Source organism: Alosa sapidissima, chromosome 24 (assembly GCF_018492685.1).
Source record: "Alosa sapidissima isolate fAloSap1 chromosome 24, fAloSap1.pri, whole genome shotgun sequence".
NCBI classification, from domain to species: domain Eukaryota; kingdom Metazoa; phylum Chordata; class Actinopteri; order Clupeiformes; family Clupeidae; genus Alosa; species Alosa sapidissima.
In genome coordinates this window covers 8,287,366-8,311,884 of record NC_055980.1, presented here as the reverse complement: position 1 = coordinate 8,311,884, position 24,519 = coordinate 8,287,366, and the positions used below count along the sequence as shown (strand labels likewise).

The 24,519-nt window shown below is 49.0% G+C and overlaps 1 protein-coding gene across 1 annotated transcript in view; it reads left to right on the top strand.

The window, feature by feature from the left end:
* The window catches only part of LOC121700710 (transformation/transcription domain-associated protein), an 84,368-nt gene that overhangs the window by 19,479 nt on the left and 40,370 nt on the right, over window positions 1–24,519 (top strand). Inside the window, 22 exon segments of the mRNA XM_042083914.1 lie at window positions 483–682; window positions 1,588–1,805; window positions 2,166–2,363; window positions 3,038–3,298; window positions 3,993–4,154; window positions 5,015–5,111; window positions 6,379–6,500; window positions 7,176–7,346; window positions 7,678–7,746; window positions 9,050–9,070; window positions 9,730–9,849; window positions 10,219–10,338; window positions 10,473–10,637; window positions 10,950–11,131; window positions 11,562–11,760; window positions 15,026–15,154; window positions 16,384–16,650; window positions 17,106–17,312; window positions 18,389–18,547; window positions 18,905–19,039; window positions 19,136–19,246; window positions 19,872–20,018. Of these exon segments, the coding sequence (XP_041939848.1) occupies window positions 483–682; window positions 1,588–1,805; window positions 2,166–2,363; window positions 3,038–3,298; window positions 3,993–4,154; window positions 5,015–5,111; window positions 6,379–6,500; window positions 7,176–7,346; window positions 7,678–7,746; window positions 9,050–9,070; window positions 9,730–9,849; window positions 10,219–10,338; window positions 10,473–10,637; window positions 10,950–11,131; window positions 11,562–11,760; window positions 15,026–15,154; window positions 16,384–16,650; window positions 17,106–17,312; window positions 18,389–18,547; window positions 18,905–19,039; window positions 19,136–19,246; window positions 19,872–20,018 (3,460 nt within the window).

Genomic DNA, 24,519 nt, shown 5'->3' with positions numbered 1-24,519 from the left:
GTGGAGGGTTGCGACTGAAGTCTACCATTTTCTTTCTATCTAGTTTCTTTCTACATATATATATATATATATTTTTTTTTTTAAGGGCCTTACATGTCCCTGATGTTATGTATGCATTAGACTGTTCATAATGTATTGTCAGGACATGCATGCCTTTAGTGATGTAGCACAAGTGTTGCATAATTGGGTATTTGGGTAATACAGTCAAGTATCTGTTGTCTGTTCAGCATCTCAGTTAATGCATCAAGTGCTGATGAACAAAGTGCTGCTATTTTGGCAGTGCTTAGAGACGTGTGCTTATTTGATTGCCTTTGCCAGCTGGAACTTGGCTAGTTTCAGTGCGTGGGGAAAAACATTTGTCGTATTAAGTTTTACCAGTCTTGTTCTTCAAGTGCTCTTCAATCTCCCTATCAGGGGATACTATAAGCAGCTTTCAGAGAATTGTTCTGCCTTTAACTCTCCTCTTTTCTGAATCCTTCCAGCTTCACGGAAAAGTGGATCCCGCCGGTGATCATCTCACACCGCTACAAGGCGCAGGACACCCCGGCACGCCGAACCTTTGAGCAGGCGCTCACCGGAGCTTTCATGTCGGCCGTCATCAAGGACCTGAGGCCCAGCGCCCTGCCATTTGTGGCCAGCCTCATCCGCCACTACACCATGGTGGCAGTGGCACAGCAGTGCGGTAAGGCCGTGACTAATGCTGAGGAGGACAAAATCACATATAACCAGCGGCTAATGCTAAAGTGGACAAAAGCACACATAACTAGCGGCTAATGCTGAGGTGGACAAAAGCACACATAACCAGCGGCTAATGCTGAGGTGGACAAAAGCACACATAACCAGCGGCTAATGCTGAGGTGGACAAAAGCACACATAACCAGCGGCTAATGCTGAGGTGGACAAAAGCACACATAACCAGCGGCTAATGCTAAAGTGGACAAAAGCACACATAACCAGCGGCTAATGCTAACCTGGACAAAATCACACATAACCAGCGGCTAATGCTAAAGTGGACAAAAGCACACACATCCAGTGGTTAACGCTAAAGTGGACAAAAGCACACAACCAGTGGTTAACGCTAAAGTGGACAAAAGCACACACAGGCACAACAGAACATGCTGTACAGAAAATAATAAAAAGTATAGAGTCCATCCACTGTTGTGCTCCCAAACTCATTAAATGTTATTTGTCACGATTAGTCTCCACAAGATGGCTAGTCCCTCTTGTATTGTAACCCAGATGTACTGTATATTTGTGTTGGTGTGTCTTCTGTGCTGTGGTAGCTGTTGTCTTGTGTTATGCTGGGAGGTGCTGTAATGTTTATTAGGAAGAAATGCTGTAAAACTGTCTTTTTGTTATGAGAAATTCAGCAGTGAACATCAGTCAGCATCTGTCACGCATAAAAATGCCAAATTGAATGAATTATTAGCTCAAGCATAATAAATTGCCCAATGTGTAACACTCACAGTTCCCGGGTTTTGAGCAGCATGGTTCATGTTTTGGTACAGATTCACACTGCCTTCTTTTTGTATTCAGTGTTTTCATTTTAATTAATGAATGAATTAATCTTTTAATCTCTCCCTCCAGGCCCTTTCCTGTTGCCATGCTACCAGCTGGGGAGCCAGCCCAGCACAGCCATGTTCCACAGCGAAGAGAACGGCTCCAAGGGCATGGACCCGCTGGTGCTCATCGACGCCATCGCCATCTGCATGGCCTATGAGGAGAAGGAGCTGTGCAAGATCGGCGAGGTGGCGCTGGCGGTCATCTTCGACGTGGCCAGCATCATCCTGGGCTCCAAGGAGAGGGTGAGTGTGTGTGCTTGGTTTAGGCTGCCTTCTGCCTAGATGGATTTGGCTTCTTTGTGTCTCTGTTCCATAATTGAAGAAGATTGCTCAATGGCTCTTTATCTAGCCATTTTCGCTTCATCTTTCAAATTGGGAAATAAGAAGATTAATAAAAGTTGATGTTGGGAACTGACTTCTATTCAAGTGAAACCTACTATTCAAACAATGAAATGGCCAAGTTTGTAATAATTATCCAATAATTATACATGCATTCTGTAGTCCCTCGGGAAGCCAGTCTCTGGAGTGTTCAGTCTCTGGAGTGTGTTTGCGGTGTAAATGGGGCAAGTCTGAGCGATGCTTCTCCCTCTTCCGCCCCCCCAGGCTTGCCAGCTGCCCCTGTTCTCCTACATCGTGGAGCGCCTGTGCGCCTGCTGCTACGAGCAGGCCTGGTACGCCAAGCTGGGCGGCGTGGTCTCCATCAAGTTCCTCATGGAGCGCCTGCCCCTCATCTGGGTCCTCCAGAACCAGCTGACCTTCCTGAAGGCCCTGCTCTTCGTCATGATGGACCTCACTGGAGAGGTATGGCCACAGTCACTCAAACCCAGACAGTCGACACGGCCTACTTTTAAAGAGAAAGGGAGAATAAAACATCACTGCCATAGACACTATGCACAGAAACTAAATCTGTGTATAATAAGAATAAGACAATGATATTTGGATAAAGTCAATCTAATAAAAAGAGAGTAATATTTTCTCATCCCACGCTCAGCTTGAGTCTCTGCCGGAGTTGCCCATGTGTCTGATGTACTGTACATAAAGTTTGGACCTCTATTCGTCTCTTTTGATTAGTCGGGTGGGGAACTGTCTTGATGGCTAGACTTATAGCTCATGAAAAAGTGTGTGTGTGTGTGTTTCATGGGTTACTGGTTTGGCTTATTTTATTATGTCTGAGCTGCAACCAATCACTCTGCTGTTATTGTTCAGGTTCCTTATTACCCACTCTAGCAATAAATGATCATCTGCTCCTTTCACAGAGGTATTAACATCAACAAGTCATACTGGAAGTTGTAATAAATGTTAATATATTTTAACATTAAAAAGAAGTTCCTAGAAGTGAGTCATATACGTACACAATAGTAATTCCAACACTCAAGTGTTGACTACCTAGTTCTTAGTCATACAGTAACACAGTTAATGTTTCACAGTTTAGAATCCAGAGGACATGCATCAAGCCCGTATCCCTCTTGTCGCAGGTGTCCAACGGTGCGGTTGCCATGGCGAAGACGACGCTGGAGCAGCTGCTGGTGCGCTGTGCGACGCCGCTCAAGGACGAGGAGAAGTCCGAGGAGCTGCTGACCGCCCAGGACAAGAGCTTCCACATGGTGACCCACGACCTGGTGCGTGAGGTCACCTCGCCCAACTCCACCGTGCGCAAGCAGGCCATGCACTCGCTGCAGGTGCTGGCACAGGTCACCGGCAAGAGCGTCACCGTCATAATGGAACCCCACAAGGAGGTGTGTGTGTGTGTGTGTGTGTGTGTGCGCGCGCGCACACACTACTACTGTCTGTGTGTGTTTGTCTTTTTTGCAGGTTTGTATGTGAATGTCTGAGCGTGTGTGTGTGTGTGTGTGTGTTTGGTTGTGTGATCTTGGGTGGGTGGGTGTGTGTTGGTGTGTGCTAATTTGTTTGAGCAAGATCCCGGCACAATGGACAGTACATTTCTCTGTTCCCTGGGTTCTAATAGTTGTTTAGAGGATTGTGTCAAAACATCACCTAACGTTTGCCGGATACTCCCACTGCTGTCTAATGCCAAGTCATTTTCTTTTCAAGAGAGCTGTCCGGACATAGCAATTGAGCAAAAGCAATTTGCGATGCTAGTAATGGTCCTCCAGATAAAAGCATCGCTTCAACCCCACATATACTGCACTCTTAATCCCTTTAAAAAGTATTGAAAGACACAATTGGGCTCTAAGTTTGGACTATGTTGCTTTTATTGTTATGTTAATTCAATAATAACAACAGCAAAAAACTTAAAGACGTTTTAACAATATCAAATTCTAGACACCACCTATACATCAGAACACACAGTAACTAAACACCATTTCACATAAACACATTGAACAACTCTGACAAACTCATAGTAGCACAGAGTTAAGATAACTAACCCCCCCCCCCCCCCCACACACACACACACACACACACTTGCAGGTCTTACAGGACATGGTGCCCCCAAAGAAGCACCTGCTTCGGCACCAGCCGGCCAACGCCCAGATCGGCCTGATGGAGGGCAACACCTTTTGCACCACCCTGCAGCCCCGTCTCTTCACCATGGACCTCAATGTGATGGAGCACAAGGTCTTCTACACAGAGGTGGGGCTCCGCCGTCACAAGCCTATTTGCATTGCGTTCGCTCGCATTGCCGTGCCATTCATATGGAAATATGAGTTTCTGGGAAATTAATTACCGTAGCACTGCTACTTAATGTCAATACGCATAGTTCTTCCTGATTTTTTTTATATGCCTCTTGATTGGATTCTGATTGCTCACATTCAACACTATTGTTCTGCAACAATGTTTGTACATGTTGAATATTATCTTTATACAGTAATTTCCTGTGTATTAGCCGCATTGTGTATAAAATGCAGGACAGTGTTTTATTCAAGTTAAAAAAGCAAAACCATATTAATAACATAATAACTGTCCCTGTGTATTAACCTCGTAGCTGAAGACATTTAGCAAAATCAACATAGAAACTTTGGTTAATAATATGGAAATTACGGTATGGGAAATTCAAATATATAAATGTATAATACACTGTTTTGCAAAAATGGGTTCAAGACATGTTTTGTTTCTCATGGACATTTTTTGTCGGCCTCATTTATTATCAAAGTTATGTATTGAATTGCCACAATCTCTCTGATCTGGATCAGTTCCAAAGTAAACATGGTTGCCATCTGAGGAGGGAGCTTGTGATCCTAGTTTGAGGCTCTGCACCTAAGGGCTAGTTTTCCTCCCCTTGTAATGTTTTAGGTTCGTGTTGGGGCACATTAGGAGAGTGTTTATTGATCATTCTATTTGAGCCTGAAGCTCAGGTCTCATTTGTTAAGGTTGCAGAGGTAACTGTTCTCTCCCGTACTGTTTGTTTTCTGTATCTGCCGCCTGGTAAATTAGCCGGTTGTGTTTGTGTGTGGGGTGGCTCACGGTGCTTTGTATGCTTGTGTTCCCTCCAGCTGCTGAATCTGTGCGAGTCCGAGGATGCTACCCTGATGAAGCTACCCTGCTACAAGAGCCTGCCCTCTCTGGTGCCACTGCGCATTGCGGCACTCAGTGAGTACACAGACACACAGACACACAGACACACAGACACACAGACACACAGACACACAGACACACAGACACACAGACACACAGACACACAGACACACAGACACACAGACACACAGACACACAGACACACAGACACACAGGCTATTCCTGTAGAAAACCCGTAGCCCAATTACATCCCCGTAGGCAGGCCTGCTTTAAAAATACAATAAAAAAATTGAAAAACATCATTCTTTCTAAGCATTCAGTAATGAATACTGAATTTTATACTACAATACATTATAATAATTGTGCAGTGAGCAGAATTTAAGCATGGTTGCATGTGTCATTTTTTACAAATCAAGACATAAGCCTAACAGCTGTTTTGAGTTAAGACTATACGCTTAGCCTATTGAATAACTTTGATAGAGAAGACAAATTAATTTGTGGAATGATGCATCCGAAATTTGCAATGATATGACTAAAAAAAACAAACTCTGGTAGCCTATAAGTGACATCACACTCTGTCTGCCACTCGTTGGCTGTAGCTGATCAAAAGGACATAAGCCTTAAGCTTTGAGTTAAGGCTATATAGCCTATGTTTAGCCAATTGAATAACTTGATATAGAAGACAAACAATTTTGTGGAATGATGCATCATATGGAATTTTCAACAATATGACTCAAACACAGTTTCTGGTAGCCTATAAGTGACATCACGCTTTGTCTGCCACTCGTTGCTGTAGCTGGTCGTGTGTGGCGTTCTGAAACGTCCTTAAATTCTGACCATCATCGCATGTTTTAATTTGGGACCTTGTATTCGGTATTGTTGTTTTGTTTATTCAAAGTTGTTTGTTGGCGTGTTGTTGCAAAATCCACGGAATCATTTTATGCAAGCAAACTGCATACAGGGAGTCTTTATCATGTCTGACCTCAACAATAATCATCTGAACATCTTGCATCTTGACCCGTGCTGTGCCCTGATTCAGTGCTGCCAAAACTCTGCTTACCCCCTCTGTCTCTGGTCCTGCACTGTGCTGTGTGAGAGGGGGAGTGGCTACAGTGGAGCGGCAAATGCCAATGTGTGCTTCTTTTTACCGATATATTTAACTATCTTTTGCATTACTTATCCAAACAACGTCTAACTTGGCACTGCACTTGTTTTGAATCAATCGGAGGAACGGTTCGAGGTTACGAATAAAAGACAGACAGACAGACGTTCCTGTCATTTCTAGATGGATAAATGTACCAAAGGCACAGATTGACTCCTCTCCTTTCCTATTCCTGTGCAGATGCTCTGGCAGCATGTAACTACCTCCCCCAGTCGCGGGAGAAGATCATCGCTGCCCTCTTCAAGGCCCTCAACTCCACCAACAGTGAGCTGCAGGAGGCCGGGGAGGCTTGCATGAGAAAGGTTGGCACTAACCCCACGTCCTTCTCCCCTTCGTTCCTTCTCTTCTTTTCTTTCCTTCACCCTTTCTTTCTTTCACTCTTTCTTTCACTCTTTCACTCTTTCTTTTTTCTTTCTTTCACTCTTTCTTTTTTCTTTTTTTCTTTCTTTCACTCTTTCTTTCTTTCTTTCTTTCTTTTTTCTCTCTTTCTTTCTTTCTTTCACCTTTTCTTTCTTTCACCCCATCTCCTTTCCCCTCCCCTTTCTCTCCTTCGTTCTCTCCACTCCCTCCTCCCTCCATCTCTGCCCTGCTATCACTAATGACTTCTGCCAGGGAAAATCGATACAGGATGGAGTGCGGCTGGCTGCGAGGCTCAGAGTAAAATGAATGTGGGCGCCATGCATCATGCGTGGCCGGCGGCCCGCCACCAGAGCCCCAACCCCCCCCCCAGCCCCCCACCAACCCCCCCCCCCAGCCCCCCTTCTCTGTGCCTAATGGAGACGCACGCTGCCCCGCAGATCAGGGGACCCACAGGCACAGCTGCCCCACTGACACGACACGGCAGGAATATTGGGCCAGAAGCTACTTGGGAAGAAGGGGTGTAGGGCTCTGGTGAAAGGGCTCTGCTCTGCACAGTTGCCTAAATGTATTCTTGTGTGTGTGTGTGTGTGTGTGTGTGTTTGTGTTGTGTTGTGTAGTTCCTGGAGGGTGCCACCATCGAGGTGGACCAGATCCACACTCACATGCGCCCCCTGCTGATGATGCTGGGCGACTACCGCAGCCTCACCCTCAACGTGGTCAACAGGCTCACGTCCGTCACGCGCCTCTTCCCCAACTCCTTCAACGACAAGTTCTGCGATCAGATGATGGTGAGTCACCTTTGACCTCCACTACCTCAGCTCCATGAGATCAGCAGATCTTTATGCCTTTGGACGCTGTTCCACTTGCCATGAAACCATGTTCAAAGTCTTTACATTTCCATTTATTCATTTAGCAGACACTTTTATCTACAGTGACTTAGAAAAGGAGGATTAACATTCAAGTTTCACTACGAAAGAGACCTTGGATAACAAAATAACACAAACTACATTGCAGCTGTTATTCTAAAACCTTTTTCATTGGAGACCAGCACATCTCCTGTTAATGACTTGTGAATGGGCCTCATCCGACTGCTCCTGTGTGTGTCTCGTCTCTGTGCAGCAACACCTGAGGAAGTGGATGGAGGTGGTGGTCATCACCCACAAGGGAGGCCAGAGGAGCGATGGCAGTGTGAGTACCAGCGCCAGCACTGGGGAGGGCCAGGGTGTGTCTGGGGTGGGCCGCCAGGGCTGTGTGTGGGTGTGTGTGTGTGTGTGTGTGTGTGTGTGTGTGTCAGATTTAAGAACCTCTTCAGAGAGTGTGCTGACACTGGCAAGAAAACTCCTATCCAGACGCTTCCCCCAGGTAGGAGGCCCAAGGACAAGAATCAGTTTTCTGTACCGGTAACCTGTGCGCTTTCTTCTCCCCTCCCCCCGCCCATCCCCTCATCAGAGGGCTCTCCGGAACATTCCCACAGCGTAGCGCCAAAATGTGACGCGAAGCCACGGGTACATAGACCTCCCCAGGGAGTGTTCTACATCTAATTGATGACAGCGCGTCTGCTGAGTGTGTGTGTGTGTGTGTGTGTGTGTGTGTGTGTGTGTGTGTGTGTGTGTGTGTGTGTTGGTTCTCAGGCGTGAGGTGTGAAGTTGTATGCGGCCATATTACAATCAATGATTAATTAGGCGCCAGCCTCTCCGAGGTCGGCTTAGTAACGAGCCTCGGGTGAGCAGGATGCTCGTTATCTCGTGGACGGATAACCTTGTGGAGAAGAGAAAAGGTGAGGAGGAGAGCGTCCGCTGTCTCCTTCTGCCCACTCGCCACTCATTCGTTCTTTCTGTTCTTTGTGTTCCCTCTGTTTTTCCTCTCTCTCTCGTGCTATCGCTCTCGGTGTCATTCTCTCTCTCCCCCTCCCCCCCCCCCCCCCCCTCTCTTGCTCTCTGTGTCATTCTGTCTCTTTTCCTCCTTTCTTCTAATCAAACATGTCGTAACTACGTAGAAATTGGCCCTCTGCCCGCTGCTTCGTTGGCAGATGAACGCTGCTCACAATGAAGCTGGGGTCACCAGGGGTCACGGGGAGGAGTTTAGAGCGCCATTGAACACAAGGACCGCATAATGAGGCCAACACGGAATTATTCCATTTTCTTCCTTTCTTGGCGCTTTTCAAAGATAATGAGGGGAGCTAATGGCTTGATGGTACCGCCATGCGCATTTGTCGTGTGAATCAGATATGGTCGTGATACAAAGGTGTCAACACCTATGTAATGTCCACCTTAGGTGCCTGTGTCATTTTGTAATTTGTAACTATGTAATTTTGTTGCATTTTCATTAACACCTAAAATTTCCCAATGGTAGCCATGGTTCTATTACATAGTCTAACAGTGCTCCACTTAGTTTATACCTGGAACACAGCACTGCCCCTGTAGCCCTGTCCAGTCGTCCACTTGCCTCTCTCTAACCCCCTGCTCTCCGTTGTTTCCGTTCCCCGGCGCAGCCTGCACTGGAGGGCGCTGAGGTGAGCAGGTCCGGCCGCTGGCGCTCTGCCAGCTCCGGCTGTGGTGTGGTGGTGGTGGTGGTGGTGGTCGTGGGTGACTCTGTGCCCGTGGTGCTAGTGGAGTGTTCTGTAGTTTGTTGTGTGTGTGTGTCGTGCTGTTTTTGATTCTGGTGCCCCTCCTTGCCCTGAGGAGGACCCTTGCTCCTCCTCTACCCTACCCCCCCGCCTTGCCCCCAAGTAATGGTACTGACCCCCACCCCCAATCCTAAAGTCCGTTGGTTGAGGCAGTTTTAATTGTGCCATGTGTTGTGGTGTATGTGTTCATTTAATCTTTTCTACAGTGGTTTGATTGGTAATAATCATTGGTCACCTGTCTTCTTGTTGAATGCCATTTTTTTTTTTACCCAGCTTGCTTTCCATAACCCATTGTGCCAGTGAGCTCCGACTGTCTCCATATCTATTTATTTATGTGTTTGTTTGTTTGTTTATTTGTTTGTTTATTTATTTTCTTTGTGTATTTAGACATTTTCAGACAGACTATGAGCGCAGTTGTTGTTACCCGCCTAGTAACATACCCCTGACCTCCCCTTGCTCCAGTGTGCCATTAAGGCAGCCTAAACGTAGCCTAACCCTGCGCAGCACATGGCTAACCATCGTCCATCTCCTCCCCCCCCCCTCAGGAGATGAAGATCTGTTCGGCCATCATCAACCTCTTCCACCTGATCCCCGCCGCACCACAGACCCTGGTCAAGCCCCTGCTGGAGGTGGTGATGAAGACGGAGAGGGCCATGCTCATAGAGGTACACCTGCGTCACGCTCTGACCGAAGCTCGGCCACTTCTGTGTTAGAATGACCTCACTATCCCCCATGCCCACTGCAGCTCTGTTATGTGCTAACTTGACTAATTTACTCGTTCTAAGCCTCATGCCGTCCTTATGACTAGTATTGATATTGGCAGGCTGCACAATTTCCCATCGCTATTGACTGTTATTGGATTGCAGTTTTATTACTTGCTACCTTGCTGTGTGTAGATAGCATATTTCTTATCTTAAGCGTAAAGGCACTCTTCACTGTGCTGAGGTTGGTATCCACAGAGCCTAGCTGTTGTGTTGTAAGCGCATGTGTGTGTATGTAGGTTTGATCTTAACCGTGAGTTGGTGTGTTGCCAGGCGGGCAGTCCCTTCAGAGAGCCCCTCATCAAGTTCCTGACGCGCCACCCGTCTCAGACCGTGGAGCTGTTCATGATGGAGGCCACCCTCAACGACCCGCAGTGGAGCCGCATGTTCATGGTAGCACCTCTGAACACCTCCTTTTACCGAACGCTTACGCAGGAATACAGCATGGCTCAATGTGTAGTCCCCAGAGATCAGTAGTTGTGTTGTAACGCCCCCCCCCCCCCCTGTCATCTGCCCCACCTTTGCAGAGCTTCCTGAAGCACAAAGACGCCAAGCCCCTGCGGGATGTGCTGGCCTCCAACCCCAGCCGCTTCGTCCCCCTGCTGGTGCCCCCAGGCACTGCACCCACCGTCCGGCCCGGCTCACCATCCACCAGCACCGCCCGCCTCGACCTGCAGTTCCAGGCCATCAAGGTGATTACGTCATAGACAAAGGCCAGGATCCTAAGTCCTAGGCCCTAGGATCATTTGGAGTTGATGAGGAGGGAAATCAGTGTAATGGTATTGACTAAGGATCTTCTTTTGGTATCTCAGTTACTGAATAGTATTCATGAACTGGAGGACTTAGTTTTGAAGGCCCACTAGCAGATTCTGTTGGCAGCATCCAACACCTTTTAACTATTCATTTACCCTTGAGAACATCAGAGTTAGTTTGACCGACTGGTCCTGTCAGGGCTTTAATGTCCTAGAGCAGGTATTTAACAGCTCCCTTCTCACCCTCCCCAGATCATCAGCATCATCGTGAAGAACGACGAGGGATGGCTGGCGGGTCAGCACTCTCTGGTCAGCCAGCTGCGCCGTGTCTGGGTCAGCGAGGCCTTCCAGGAGCGTCACCGCAAAGACAACATGGCCTCCACCAACTGGAAGGAGCCCAAGCTGCTGGCCTTCTGCCTGCTCAGTTACTGCAAGTGAGTCACACCCCTCAAACACACGCCACACACACACACACACCCCTACTCACCTACCTCACACCCCCATCTCTATTACATGTAAAGGTTGTGGCCGTACTGGTTAAATTGATTTATGTTGGATTGATCATTGAGAAGGTTTTGTTCATTTCAATACGGTTCATGTAATTTCTTTTCCGGCTTGTGAATAAATCTTTTTGGTTTCAATTTTATTATTAAATTTCGACTGTCCAAATACTGCATAAGTATTTTTCCATGATGCAGAGCTCATGTTCTCTTTCAGTGGCAGTATGATTCGTCAGGCGAGCACCGGCGTGTCCCATTACATTGATCTATAGTTATGTCTACTGTCAAGTCAATTCCTCTATCCGTTCAAGCAAACATGCTTTTGCTTTTAAAGTTGCTCAGGGCTTTCTCCTTCCTGTGCCAGGCGGAACTACTCGGAGATCGAGCTGCTCTTCCAGCTGCTGCGGGCCTTCACGGGCCGCTTCCTGTGCAACATGACCTTCCTCAAGGAGTACATGGAGGATGAGATCCCCAAGAACTACAGCATCGTCCACAAGCGCGCACTCTTCTTCCGCTTCGTGGAGTTCAACGACCCGCACTTCGGCGACGAGCTCAAGGCCAAGGTGAGACCTCCTCCGGATCGTTGGATCCAGATCAGACGTTGCTTAACTCCTGCAAAATAGAGGCGTCTGTGGTCAGGACTGGTCAGCCCTTCTGGGCACTGCTTCTGTTTTGTGTCTTTTTTTTTTGTGAAATTTGTTATTTCAGAATGCGAAGCTGTAGGGAGTTTGACTTTGCAATGACCCCCATCATCTTGCAGTTATTTATCACAAGTATGACTGCATTGTGTGACTTTAGCAAGCATATGCTGTGTGTGTGTGTGTGTGTGTGTGTGTGTGCTCGCTCCTTGCGTACGGAGTGTGTGGGTCATTGAGTGCATAAAGAGTAGGGTGCAGCCGTGGTTTGGAGCACGTTTTTTCCGTCACGCTTCTGTGGCGATGGGTTCCTAATCCTTGCATGGAGGACGGCCGTTGAATAAGTATGCCATTACACACACACACACACACACACACACACACACACACACACACACACACACACACACACACACACACACACACACACACACACACTCGTTGTCTAGCGTGGACACATTCAGCTAGCCTCTCTGAGCTCCGACCTCCGGCCTTCTCATCTCCTCAGCACCCCCCAAACATTCATCTCAATCCCAGCCCCTGTCACACACATTTCACACACATTTTTTGGGCTGAAAGCAGATTCATCATTCAACCACCATAAATCTCTTTGGTTTAGGATAAAGACTTTTTTTCTCCCCCCTTTCCCATTGCCTTGCAGCATTTGAATCTCATCATCAGGTCCCCCACTGCTCGCTGAAGTGTTTGGGGTGTTTGCCGTGTCAAAGGCACGGCGTGGCACAGCCATTATTTCTGCACTTAATCGCCGCACCGCCCAGGCCCCGAGCAGATGTTGGCTCGGTGTGCCGCGCCCCCGCTGGCATCCCGCTAATTGACCCAAACGGCTTCTCACAAGAAGATCCCCCCCCCACAAACACACACACACACACACACACACTCCTCACTCCGCCACAGCAGGAAGACTGTAACTCAAGACACTCGCGATTGCCTGCACAAACGCAATCGCTGAATGGCCTCGAGAATGCCGACCTGCTCTATGCCTTTCCCCAACATGTTAAACAACGAGCACAAAAAATCTATCGACTCCCTCTAACTACACGAGCGAGCGCGAGAGAGCAGACAGCCAAAGACGTGGTCTGAATGCGTGTAGAGATGGAGATCGGCTCTCTGCTCCCTGGAGCTTCAGCAGCTGGGCTCTTAAGCGTAGCGTGTGTATTTTTGGCACCTCTTCCCGTGTGTGTGTGTGTGTGTGTGTGTGTGTGTGGCTAGAGGGTTTGCCTCAGCATAGTAGATAATGACTAACGCTCCTTAGCGGCGCTAGTAGCGCTAATGCTACTGGATAGCCTTAGTGAAGGAGGCAGCTTGTTAAGAGGGCTGGGGATAATGGAGACGCACCTGCAGGCAGAACACACTGACCCACCCTCACAGCACCCCAGGGACCGACACGCGCACACTCGCGTTCAGAATCTCTCTTTCATTCATTCTCTCTTTGTCTCATTCTCTATCCCCCCATTACACACACACACACACACACATATGCAGAGAGGGTGCCAGCTTCAAAAATGGAAAGAACTCTCCTCATAATGAGGGGAGCTGCAGGGAGGGCGGAAGAGTGAACGGCCAAATTGCAGTGTTGTTTTCTGAGGCCAGTGACACACGCCTCGGCTGCAATCCCCCTCTCACAGCTCTGAAGGGGAATAATGGCGGCGTTTTTCTTGTGTCACAGTAAACCCTCGGAGGCGGCCTTGAAGGGGTGGGGTGGAGAGAAGAGGCGCAAAGAAAAAGCCCTTTACAAACTCTCCAGTTCCCTAGCAACTGTGTGAAAGTTCCGAGAAGCCTGGCATGAAATACATTTTCTTTTCTTGCAATCGGGACAGAGATCCTTGGGAATATAAATTCTGGTGTGTGTGTGTGCACCAGTATGTCTGTGTGTGAGTGGTGTGAGTGTGTGGCAGTATGCCTGCGTGTTTGTGTATACGATACCAGGCCCGTGTTGCTGAGTAAACTCGGGCGATAATAGACGGCGGACAAATGTTCCCTTCGAGGCCCGTCTTGCCGCATGTCACTGCTCTCCACTTCTCCAGCCCTCTCACACACCCCCCCCCCCCAACCAATTTCCACCTCAGCAGCTGTGTCAAGACAGCAGCGGTCCTCCACGCTCATCTCCTTCCTCAGTGCAGTCTCTGGCTCAAGCCTCCTCCCTCTCTAGGAGTTGAGCTACCAACTTTCGGGCCAGTGTCTTGTCTTGTTTGTCATGCCTGCAGTAGTAGCAGTAGCTCTGGCTAGTTGAGTGGCTTGATGAGAGCGTCACTGCTAGCTAGCGCGATGGCATTAGCATAGCGAGAGCGTTGTCAGCGGTGATGGATCTCCATGAGGTTGCCACACACTGGAGGCACCTTACCCTTCCCCCTGGGCTTGGGTCTCTCTCTCTCTCTCTCTCTCTCTCTCTCTCTCTCTCTCTCTCTCTCTCTCTCTCTCTCTCTCTCTCTCTCGCTCTCTCGCTCTCTCGCTGCTTCTTAATGGCTTCATCCTGCCAGATGCTACCGTAGAGGTGAGGTGCTCTGGTTGATTCATGGGGCCCGGCGAGGTGCAGCTGATGAATGAACGCTGTGCTGTGACAAGTCTAGTCACTCTTCCTATTCCCCCTACTTAGACGCGCGACCATGTCCTCTACACCCTGTAGCCTGTATCAAACTGTGTGTCCGGTATGGGTGAAGCACAGCAAATGTGACCGTATATAATAACTTTGGAAAACACCTAAATATGGAGATGGAGGACTGTACTCTGTGCACTAAAAATCCTCTGCGTGCTGACCATTCATATGTCACTGTATGTAGCCTAATTAGTTGCCTTGGTTCAGCTCCCATTTAAGCACACAGAAATAGCCTAATGGAGACTATTAAACCAGTATAATAAGCTCTCTGTGAATGTGCTCTAGTTCAGAGTTGTACAAAATTAGAGCCTTTTAATGGCTGAATAGGGAGAATAGTGTGAAGTGTGTGACATAGGTGGGTGGAATTGTGGGTTGTGAATGTATGATCCGTAATCAAAGCATGTTCATCAATGAGCATGTACATTTTGTGTCTTTAGCCAGCACTCAAATCTAGGTGAAAAAAAAAAAAAAAAAAAAAAAACAGGGTTAATAACTTGATAACTTAGCTTGATATGTCAGGAATTGATTTGAGAGTTGATGTAAAGTGTGTGTGTGTGTGTGTGTGTGTGGTCCCTGTAGGTCCTGCAGCACATCCTGAACCCGGCGTTCCTCTGCAGCTTTGAGAAGGGTGAGGGGGAGCAGCTGCTGGGCCCGCCCAACCCAGAGGGAGACAACCCCGAGAGCATCACCAGTGTCTTCATCACCAAGGTAACCGAGCCCGCACCGCACCGCACCGTCCAGACCTGACACTCCCAACCCAAAGCTTCATACATCAATCCCTACCACACACACACACCACACACACACACACACACACACACACACACGCGCGCGCTCTCTTCTCCCCTCTTCAGTCCCTCCTCCCCTTTAGGCGGAGCCGTCACTCCCATCTCATCAAAGTGCTCATTTGTCAAGTCGGAGTGAAGTGTCTGTGTCTGAGTGAGTGAGTGAATGTGTGTGTGTGTGTGTGTGTGGCGGGGCCTTGAAATGTCACCGTCGCGCCCTGGAAAGGTCAGCGCATTTTGTTGTGTTGCGGTGCGTCTTGGGCTCCCTTTCCTTAAGAGAATGGGATTAGAGCATTGACAAACACCCCTATTGACGGCCCGGCTCGTTTGTCTCTCTTTTCCTCACCCCGGATCGATTTCTCCTCCTCCTCTTCCTTTTTCCCCCGGACTGATTAGCTGTGATGGAAAACAGACCCACGCCCCTGCTGCCCAGCGCACAGGGCTCTCGGCAGAGTAGAGTGAAATTGTGTGTGTGTGGTGAGTGTATACTGTGTGGATTAGCCACAATGCATATCTTGTCTGCTGCCTGTGGCTTGGCTTTTGTCACTGACTGAATGGCAGATTTGAGAGGACCCCGTCGAGACTGTTAATCTGAACTGCCTTGCAATAGAGTGAGAGTGGATGCTGGAGCGTAAAGGCTTGTGGCCCCTTGTGATTTCATCCCCGTGGTCATGGCTCAGCACTTTGTCCACCTGTTCAGCGACCGCGTTCGATTCCGCAGCCTGGCGTGAGATTGGGTTGGTTTATGCTTTGCATTTGTCTGTCCATCCACAAAGTGGAGTTGTTGCCCTTCTGAGAGCTTTCAAGAGTGTCCAAACACCAGCTATAAGCTTGCACTCCCAATAGCGTCACTGTGCTATGACCGCTGCTGCTCTGTTCAATAATACATGTAGCCTGTAGCCCTCATGACCTTTGGGCACTGATTAGCCTCTTCATTTGACCCCTGCCCCCAATTTTTAGATCACCCGGTGGTTTCAATGGCAAATATCGTTCCCACTGTCTCCTCTTGACCTTAATGTTCTAGCTCTTCCCTCTGCTCACAACCTTAATCACTTTGACCTCTCGTTTTATAACCTTCTCTCCCATGTGGCCCTCTGTTTGCTGACCTCCTGACCTGACCTCTCCTCTCTCCTCACTCGCTGTGCGGTTCAGGTGCTGGACCCGGAGAAGCAGGCGGACCTGCTGGACTCGCTGCGCATCCAGCTGCTGCAGTTCTCCACTCTGCTGGTGGAGCACGCGCCGCACCACATCCACGACAACAACAAGAGCCGCAACAGCAAGCTGCGGCGCCTGATGACCTTCGCCTGGCCCTGCCTGCTGCCCAAGGCCTGCGTGGACCCCGCATGCAAGTACAGCGGTCACCTGCTGCTCGCCCACATCATCGCCAAATTCGCCATCCACAAGAAGATCGTGCTGCAGGTGAGCTTGGACGCAAGGGGTTGACCTGTGAATCCCGAGGGATGCAGATGTTCAAGTTCAAATAGTTTATGGTTGTAGTTGTGGTTGCAGTACAGAATTTTTAGGGTTTGGGACTTTTTGTTTTTGTCCTAGTGTTTTTTTTATTCCATTTTCTGAATGCAAAGCTGTATTTTGTAATATGAGTCATGGCTGTGGTCGGAAGGGTTCCTTTGTCAGGCGGAAAAAGCCTTCACAAACCCCAAGGTTTTATAGCATTGTTGCACTGCATTGTTTTATTAATATCCTTGAATGAAAAACTAAATCTCACTTCTGCACTTTTCCAAAACATTTTCCGTTCAAAAGGTTACACTAGATGCTTAAGCCTTGCAACTTTCCTCAGATCATCTCAGATCCCTGCGTCTTTGTAACAAGGCTCTTTTCATCCCCTCACCTGCTATGGTTGTGTGTGCGTGCAGGTGTTCCACAGCCTGCTGAAGGCCCACACTATGGAGGCGCGCTCCATTGTGCGCCAGGCCATGGCCATCCTCACCCCAGCCGTGCCGGCGCGCATGGAGGACGGACACCAGATGCTGACGCACTGGACGCGCAAGATCATCGTGGAGGAGGGCCACACCGTCCCCCAGCTGGTGCACATCCTCCACCTCATCGTGCAGCACTTCCGGGTCAGTTTGTGCGTGCGTGCGTGCGTGCGTGCGCGGCCTATAGGATTTTGTGGTTGCCTTGTTTTATGCACGTACACAGGTTTTTTTTTTTTTTTTTTTTTTTTTTCTTTCCGTTTTTTTCCCCCCCCCACTTTGTCGTCTTTCTCTCCGCTGCACTGTCAATCTCTGACGCACTCGGAGCAGAATAGTAGGATTTTATAGCGTGTTGTTAAAGATTGATGATAAAGGATGCAGTGTGCACTACTTGTTCTAGTGAAGGGATCTCAAAGTTTTGATAATGAGCTACAAGATGTAACGGTACACACTCCGAGTAGGATTTTCTGCCATGTTATTGAAGATTGAGATCCACTCGCAGGGGAAGAACAACACTTTTGCACTGTTCTCAGCAAACCCAAGCTTTGGTAATGACTTACAAGATGTAAGGTTGTGCTAAGAGGGAATTGTAAAGCTGGTGAGGAAAAGAGGTTATGAGCATCCAAGACTGATGGAGCAAGAAACGGTCTCCTGTGACATTTATTAGACTGCATTGTTTTAATCTCACAGACGCCCATAGGCAAAACTGATTTCACAGAGAAGAGCTTAACAGCATTAGCAAAGAGATGGATGATAACGCTTGGAAAGAAACGGGTCAAAGTTACTTCAGCTTTTAGTCACAGTTGTATATCAGCACTGTTGTGAGAAACACCGTTCGGCCAATCATGCTTGTGTTTACGTGTGTGTGTGTGTGTGTGTGTGTCTGTGTGTGTCTGTGTGTGTGTGTGTGTGTGTGTGTGTCTCTGTGTGTGTGTGTCTCTGTGTGTGTGTGTGTCTCTGTGTGTGTGTGTCTCTGTGTGTGTGTGTCTCTGTGTGTGTGTGTCTCTGTGTGTGTGTGTCTCTGTGTGTGTGTGTCTCTGTGTGTGTGTGTCTCTGTGTGTGTGTGTGCGTGCGTGTGTGTGTGCGTGCGTGTGTGTGTGTCTGTGTGTGTGTGTGCGTGTGCGTGTGTGCGTGTGTGTGTGTGTGTCTCTGTGTGTGTGTGCGTGCGTGTGTGTGTGTCTCTGTGTGTGTGTGTGTGTGTGTGTGTGTGGTCATGCCTGCAGGTGTACTACCCAGTGAGGCACCACCTGGTGCAGCACATGATCAGCGCCATGCAGCGCCTGGGCTTCACCCCCAGCGTGACCATCGAGCAGCGCAAGCTGGCCGTGGACCTGGCCGAGGTGGTCATCAAGTGGGAGCTGCAGCGCATCAAGGACCAGCAGGTCAGCGGAGAGCCACTCCACCAGAGAGGGGAGGGGGGGGGGTTGAGGGCTGTAGCCAAGGGCTCTTATCTGGGAAATGTGAAGACTATTCTGGATGCCTCTGAGGACCTTTAAAAGTTTAAAGTGTTCAGTCAGTGAAAACTGCTTTTTTGTGCACTATTTGAAAGCATGGGTTAGGTTAATATGGATAACATTTTTGTCTCTTTAATGGAGAAGGGTCCTCTTCAAACGCCTGGATGAGATGACTGACCCTTCTGATGTTAAAGTTTGACCAAAAGCCACTGTGTGTGTGTGTGTGTGTGTGTGTGTGTGTGTGTGTGTGTGTGTGTGTGTGTGTGTGTGTGTGTGTGTTTCTAGCCGGAAGCGGAGGCTGATGCGGGTGCCAGTGTTGACACCGCCACCCCAGGAGGAAGTGGTGTGAAGCGGGCTGCGTCCATGGACTCTGGTCAGGACCTCAAGCGCTTCCGCACAGCCACCGGTGCCGTAAGCGCGGTACGTCCACAATGCGCTTCACAGGACTTTCCAGAAGTTTCTTATTGATAGTATGTGTGCGTGAACTTCATGAATTGCCCCTTTGTCACCGTCCAGGTCTTTGGTCGTAGCCAATCAGTGCCAGGTGCGGAGACCCTGCTGACCAAGCCCGTGGACAAGCAGCACACAGACACTGTCGTCAACTTCCTCATCCGCATCGCCTGCCAGGTAAGCCCGGCGTTTGACCCCCTTGACCCCACCCCCGCGCACCTCGCTTTCACATCTGACCATCTAACCCTTCTCCCATGGTTGACACCCATCCTTGGGTCACCACAATTATAACCTGCTGTTCCCTGACCATGGGAACCAGGGCGGATGGTTTGGCCAGGGTGTTGACCAACACTAAACTGGCTGGTTTCCTCGTGACCCCTGTGTAGGTTTGTATTGCTTACCCACCACAACAAACCTAGTGGTGTGGTTTTGCTTTGTTTTTCTGTTTATTTTCTAGTGCGGTTGTGTGTTGCAACTCTGGCTGCAGAGTGTTTTGGACCCAGGACCCGTCTAGCCCAGAGCTGGCCCTGTGTCATTGTTCTCCTGTTTTTGTTTTTCATTTTTGGCTGCGGCGCGTTGGCTGTCCTCCACTCAGACAGTGGAGTGAGCTTCCAGGCCCGGATTTCGGGCCGCAGTCTGGGAAGCGGACCTTAATCTGTCAAAGCTGTCTGTGTCTATTGCAAAACCATCCCAACACCATGGCCTGTCCATATCCACACGTAACCGAGACTAAACCTGGCTGGCTTGAGTGTGTAAAAAGAGTATTGACGTGTGTGTGTGTGTGTGTGTGTTCCCCCCGCAGGTGAATGACAGCGCGAACGTGCAGGGCTCCCCGGGGGAGCTTCTCTCACGGCGCTGTGTGAACCTGATGAAGACGGCCCTGCGGACCGACATGTGGCCCCGCGCCGAGCTCAAGCTGCAGTGGTTCGACAAGCTGCTCATGACCGTGGTAGGTCCCCGCCACCCCCGACCCCCCCCCCCCAATACGACATCACATCCTGTTTCCTGTCCAACTTCTCTCTGCGCTTCTCAGTGAGATTTACCTGCATTTCGTACAATGGCCTGGTCTTTAAACCTTAAGCTTCTAGAAGTTTCCTCCATGCTTCTGTCAGTCGTCGAGGGACTGAACGCTCTGTGGTGCCCAGAAAGTGCATAAATCCGTGAGAAGCGTTAAGTCCATTTAGCTGCCTGTAGCGTCAGCCGACCTCAACAGTGAGCAATGTGCTAATTTCAGCACGGCTTCATAGGCACCTCATTAACAGAAAACCTTGCCAAAGTAAAGGGAAAAGTTTTCCCAGTCTCTCTCATCTCACCAAAGAATGCAATTTGTGTGTGTGTGTGTGTGTGTTGGAATGGCGAGTCAGAGAAAAATCATTGGGGAAACATGATTCCAAAAAAGCCTGACCCCGGGTCATTGAGTTGTTTTCCCACTTTCTAGGTTAATTGTGTGGCTCTGTCTCCTCCATCCCAGCCTGCTTCTCCTGGAGAAGGGATTGTGCTTGGGAGGTAGTGCCAGGTTAATTGTGTGTGTATGTGGGGTGTCTCTCTAAGCGGTGCAGACTGGTTTCATTAGCTCAGGAGTAATTACTCACGATGTTACGCCAAGACTTTGGCTGAACCTTGAGACCAGCTCAAGAAAGTGTTTGTGTGTTTTTCTCTGGAAAGTTTTAGAAGTTTTCTGGATATTTCTGTCTTTCTTGCTTTTTTGTAAGAGAGTCGTCCCACATTTTTGTAGTGGAGCGGTCATTTCACTTTCATCTTTCTTCATTTTCTCCCATTCACCACTCCAAAAGGCTGTCTTGATCCTGGCAGAATCAATATCGTCTTTCTTTCTTTCTTTCTTTCTTTCTTTCTTTCTTTCTTCTCTCTCTCTCTCTCTCTCTCTCTCTCTCTCTCTCTCTCTCTCTCTCTCTCTCTCTCTCTCTCTCTCTCTCTCTCTCTCTCTCTCTCTCTCTCTCTGTGTCATCTCTGCTGTGTCAGTAATACCTTCAGCAGCAGACTTTCCAGCTGTTAACTGCTTAGGCACTTGTCCCCTCCGCACATGTGTACCTCGCATGCATGTGCGCTTTCTTCTTAATATTTCCGCCACCTTCTGCCTCATCCCTCTACATCCTTTGTGTGTGCATGATACACGCGCACACACACACACATTCTTCAGTGGATGTGGGGGCTTCAGGTTGTTAACACTAAAGCACTGCAACATCCCCCACCCCTCCAATAGGTGCTAAACGCCCCTGGCACGCCTCATCTCCCACGCCTCTTAATCGTAAAGTGCCGCGTTCGGCCTTCAGCTGTCTCCCTCTTTTTTTCTCTCTCTCTCTCTCTCTCTCCCCCCCTCCCTCTTCCCATCACCACTGCTGCTGTCGTTTGGCTCATCTATTCGTTCCTCCACTAAAAGCGTCCCCTCCATCGCGATCGCGGCCTAATGAAGTGCTCTTAAACATACGCTGCCGATGCACAGGCAGGGGTCAGTCAGGATTAAGCGAATTAAGCCCCGCCGCTCACCTTCCGAGCAGCGATACATTTATGGACCGTCAAGAGGAACATAGCGAAATTGATGGCAGCGTTTTAAAATTAGAAGTAGCAATTAAATAATAAAGTGCATTAATAGCATTTTAATTAGCCTCTCATACAAACAGACAGACACTCTCACCCACACACACAGCCTCTCTCTCGCTCCTCCGCTCTCGCTCACACACACACACACACACACACACACTCGTCCTCCCCAAATCCTGCCATTTGAATGGTAATGGTGCGGCTGGTTGGTTCGTCGGTGCCGGGCGGGCCCAGTTTATTTTGATGGACGTGGGATTATGCGTCAACTCATTAGCAGTATTCAGAGAGCGCCCAGATTCACTCCGGCCACAGCCAGACAAGGTTATCAGCCTCAGCAGGCAGCGCTCTCAAGATTCATGATTTTTCTCCCTCTCTCTTTCTGTCAGTCTTTCTCTCTCTCTCACACTCACTTTCTCTCTCTCTCACACACTCTCACTCGCTTTCTCGCTCCTCTCATCTCTTGTGTATTTCTTTCTTTATCTCTTTCTTTTCCCTCTTCCACTCATACTCTCCCTCTTTCTCTCCATTATGTCCTGTTGGGCAGTACTGGCCTTTTCACGTCTGGTGTAGATGTCTGTTTTTACCCCCTCTCCCACTCTATTATCTGTGCTGTTTGGCCGTGGCCTTGAGGACCTGTCCATCAAACAACATGGATACTCTGTGTCTCACACACACACACACCACACACACACACACACACAACCCCTGCTCATCTCTTCATCCACACTAAACCACCAGCACTGCCCCAAAATCATCCGATCGGGCCCTTATCGTGTCGCTGTGTTGTGGTACCTCTGGTCTGTGGATAAGCTGATACGCTCATCTCTGGAGAAACCCCAGGGCCAACTGGGGGCCTCCACACTCTGTGTCTTTCAGGGGATTGGTGTTCATGTCCCTAAATGTGCTGGGAGAGTATGTGGTAGGGCTGTCACTTTTTTTGTGAAAAATTCCTGTTCGATTCTTGAGATATAATTGTTCATTGAATCGATTGTAAAATTGATTTTTCATGTCTAAAGACGTTTCAATTTTCAACACCAAATATAGGACAATCCACAAACAACTAACAGGCATTAGGACAAACATAAAGGGGGCGCTTGAAGACGCACAATGGCGTGAAGTTTCATGCACAATGACAAACAGGAGTGCAACATTTTCGAAAAACAATAAGCAGAGTGGACTGCCATAACATCAGTGAAAAACATTACTGCAGGCTTCAACGTGGCTGCGTTTACAATTAGAAATGTCAAACAAATTTCGCCTACGTAGAACTCACGACTGCACAGTTTGCATACCGCTTTGTCCTTCTCCATAGTTTGATATACCCAAACCCCAAAGTGCTTCCATATTGAACTCCTCAAGTTATTAGGGCCTATCACTCGTATCTCTCATGTCGTTCTCATGCTTGGTAGGGATGTATCCAAAAAATTATTCATCCAGAGTCCAGTGTATGCGGTGGTAGTTGGGCTCTAACCCCCTGTGTGTGTGTGTGTGTGTGTGTGTGTGTGTGTGTGATCCTCCAGGAGCAACCGGCGCAGGCGAACTTCTCCAACATCTGCACAGGGCTGGAGATCCTGTGCTTCCTGCTGACCGTGCTGCAGCCGGCCCGGCGTGCTGGCCCACTTCAAGCCCCTGCAGCGCGGCATCGCCGCCTGCATGACCTGCAGCAACACCAAGGTGCTGCGCGCCGTCCACTCGCTGCTCCTCCCGCCTGATGAGCATCTTCCCCCACCGAGCCCAGTGAGTCCCCCACACCCCCCCTCCCCTACACAGGACCAGTTGGTCTGAGTAATCATAAGTCTGTGTTGCCATTTGGCTTTTTTTTTTATTATTGCTCTTTTAGAAGTGTTTCAGGAATTCAACTATACAAATACAAATGTCATTGTTTTTTTTTTAATAAAATTGTGCTTTTATTGAAAGAAGATGGGCCACAGGAGATGCCCTTCTACAAGTAGATCCAGTACAAATGGGTTTTTCTTTAGTCAGTGCATGTCTGTCTTTGACCCTGTGTAAATGTGTCTCGCAGGCACCTCCAACGTGGCGTCCAAGCATGAGGAACTGGAGTGTCTGTAACGCCGCCGTGGGCAAGGTCATCTACGAGGGCCTCACTAACTACGAGAAGGCCACCAGCGCCAACCCCACGCAGCTGTTCGGTAATCCGACACCCCCCCCCTGGGTACCCCCCTCCCCCACCCCGCCTGTCAGCTGCTGAGACGAATGGACGCCCGTAACCTTTTTATTTCCCCCATTCAGCCTCCGCGTCGCCACAGCGACCCAGCCCCTCCACCTCCACCCGCCTCCGTAAAGAGCGTGTCATAATGGGCTGAACTTTAGTCCCCTAATGCGGCTTATTTTATGGCAACCGAATGGGAGAATTGATTTCTAATTTGAAAAGGTTTTTTTCCCCTCTTTTCTGTGAGCTGGCTTTTAAAGCCCATCAAAAAGCCGAAATACTGAACGGCTGTTCAAAGGCGGGTGAGGAACGTTGGGCTCGTGAAAGAGGAATGATTTTTTCTCCCACCCCTTTTGAAGTGAGGTGGTGAGTGGGGGGTAGTGGGGGGGTGAAGAATAAAAAAGGTGATAAAAAGCTATTGGGTAACAATCTAAAATCGGCATCCATTTGATATTGTCCCAAAAATGGCTCAGCTGGTCAATACAAAGCGACGTGGCGCAGCCCAGGCGGAAAGCTAAAGTTACATGCCGCACCGCGATGATGCATGCGTCTCGCCGAGGGTGACTTTTTACATTTGTCTCCCCCGTGTATTCGCCACCGCCACCACCGACCACTGGCACCAACCGTCTCTCCTCCCTGAGCCACAGTCCCCCAAAGAAAGGCATTGCTCAAGCTCCGCTTCCTTCCCGCCCAGCAGTGCCCCTCCTCACATCCTCGCTTG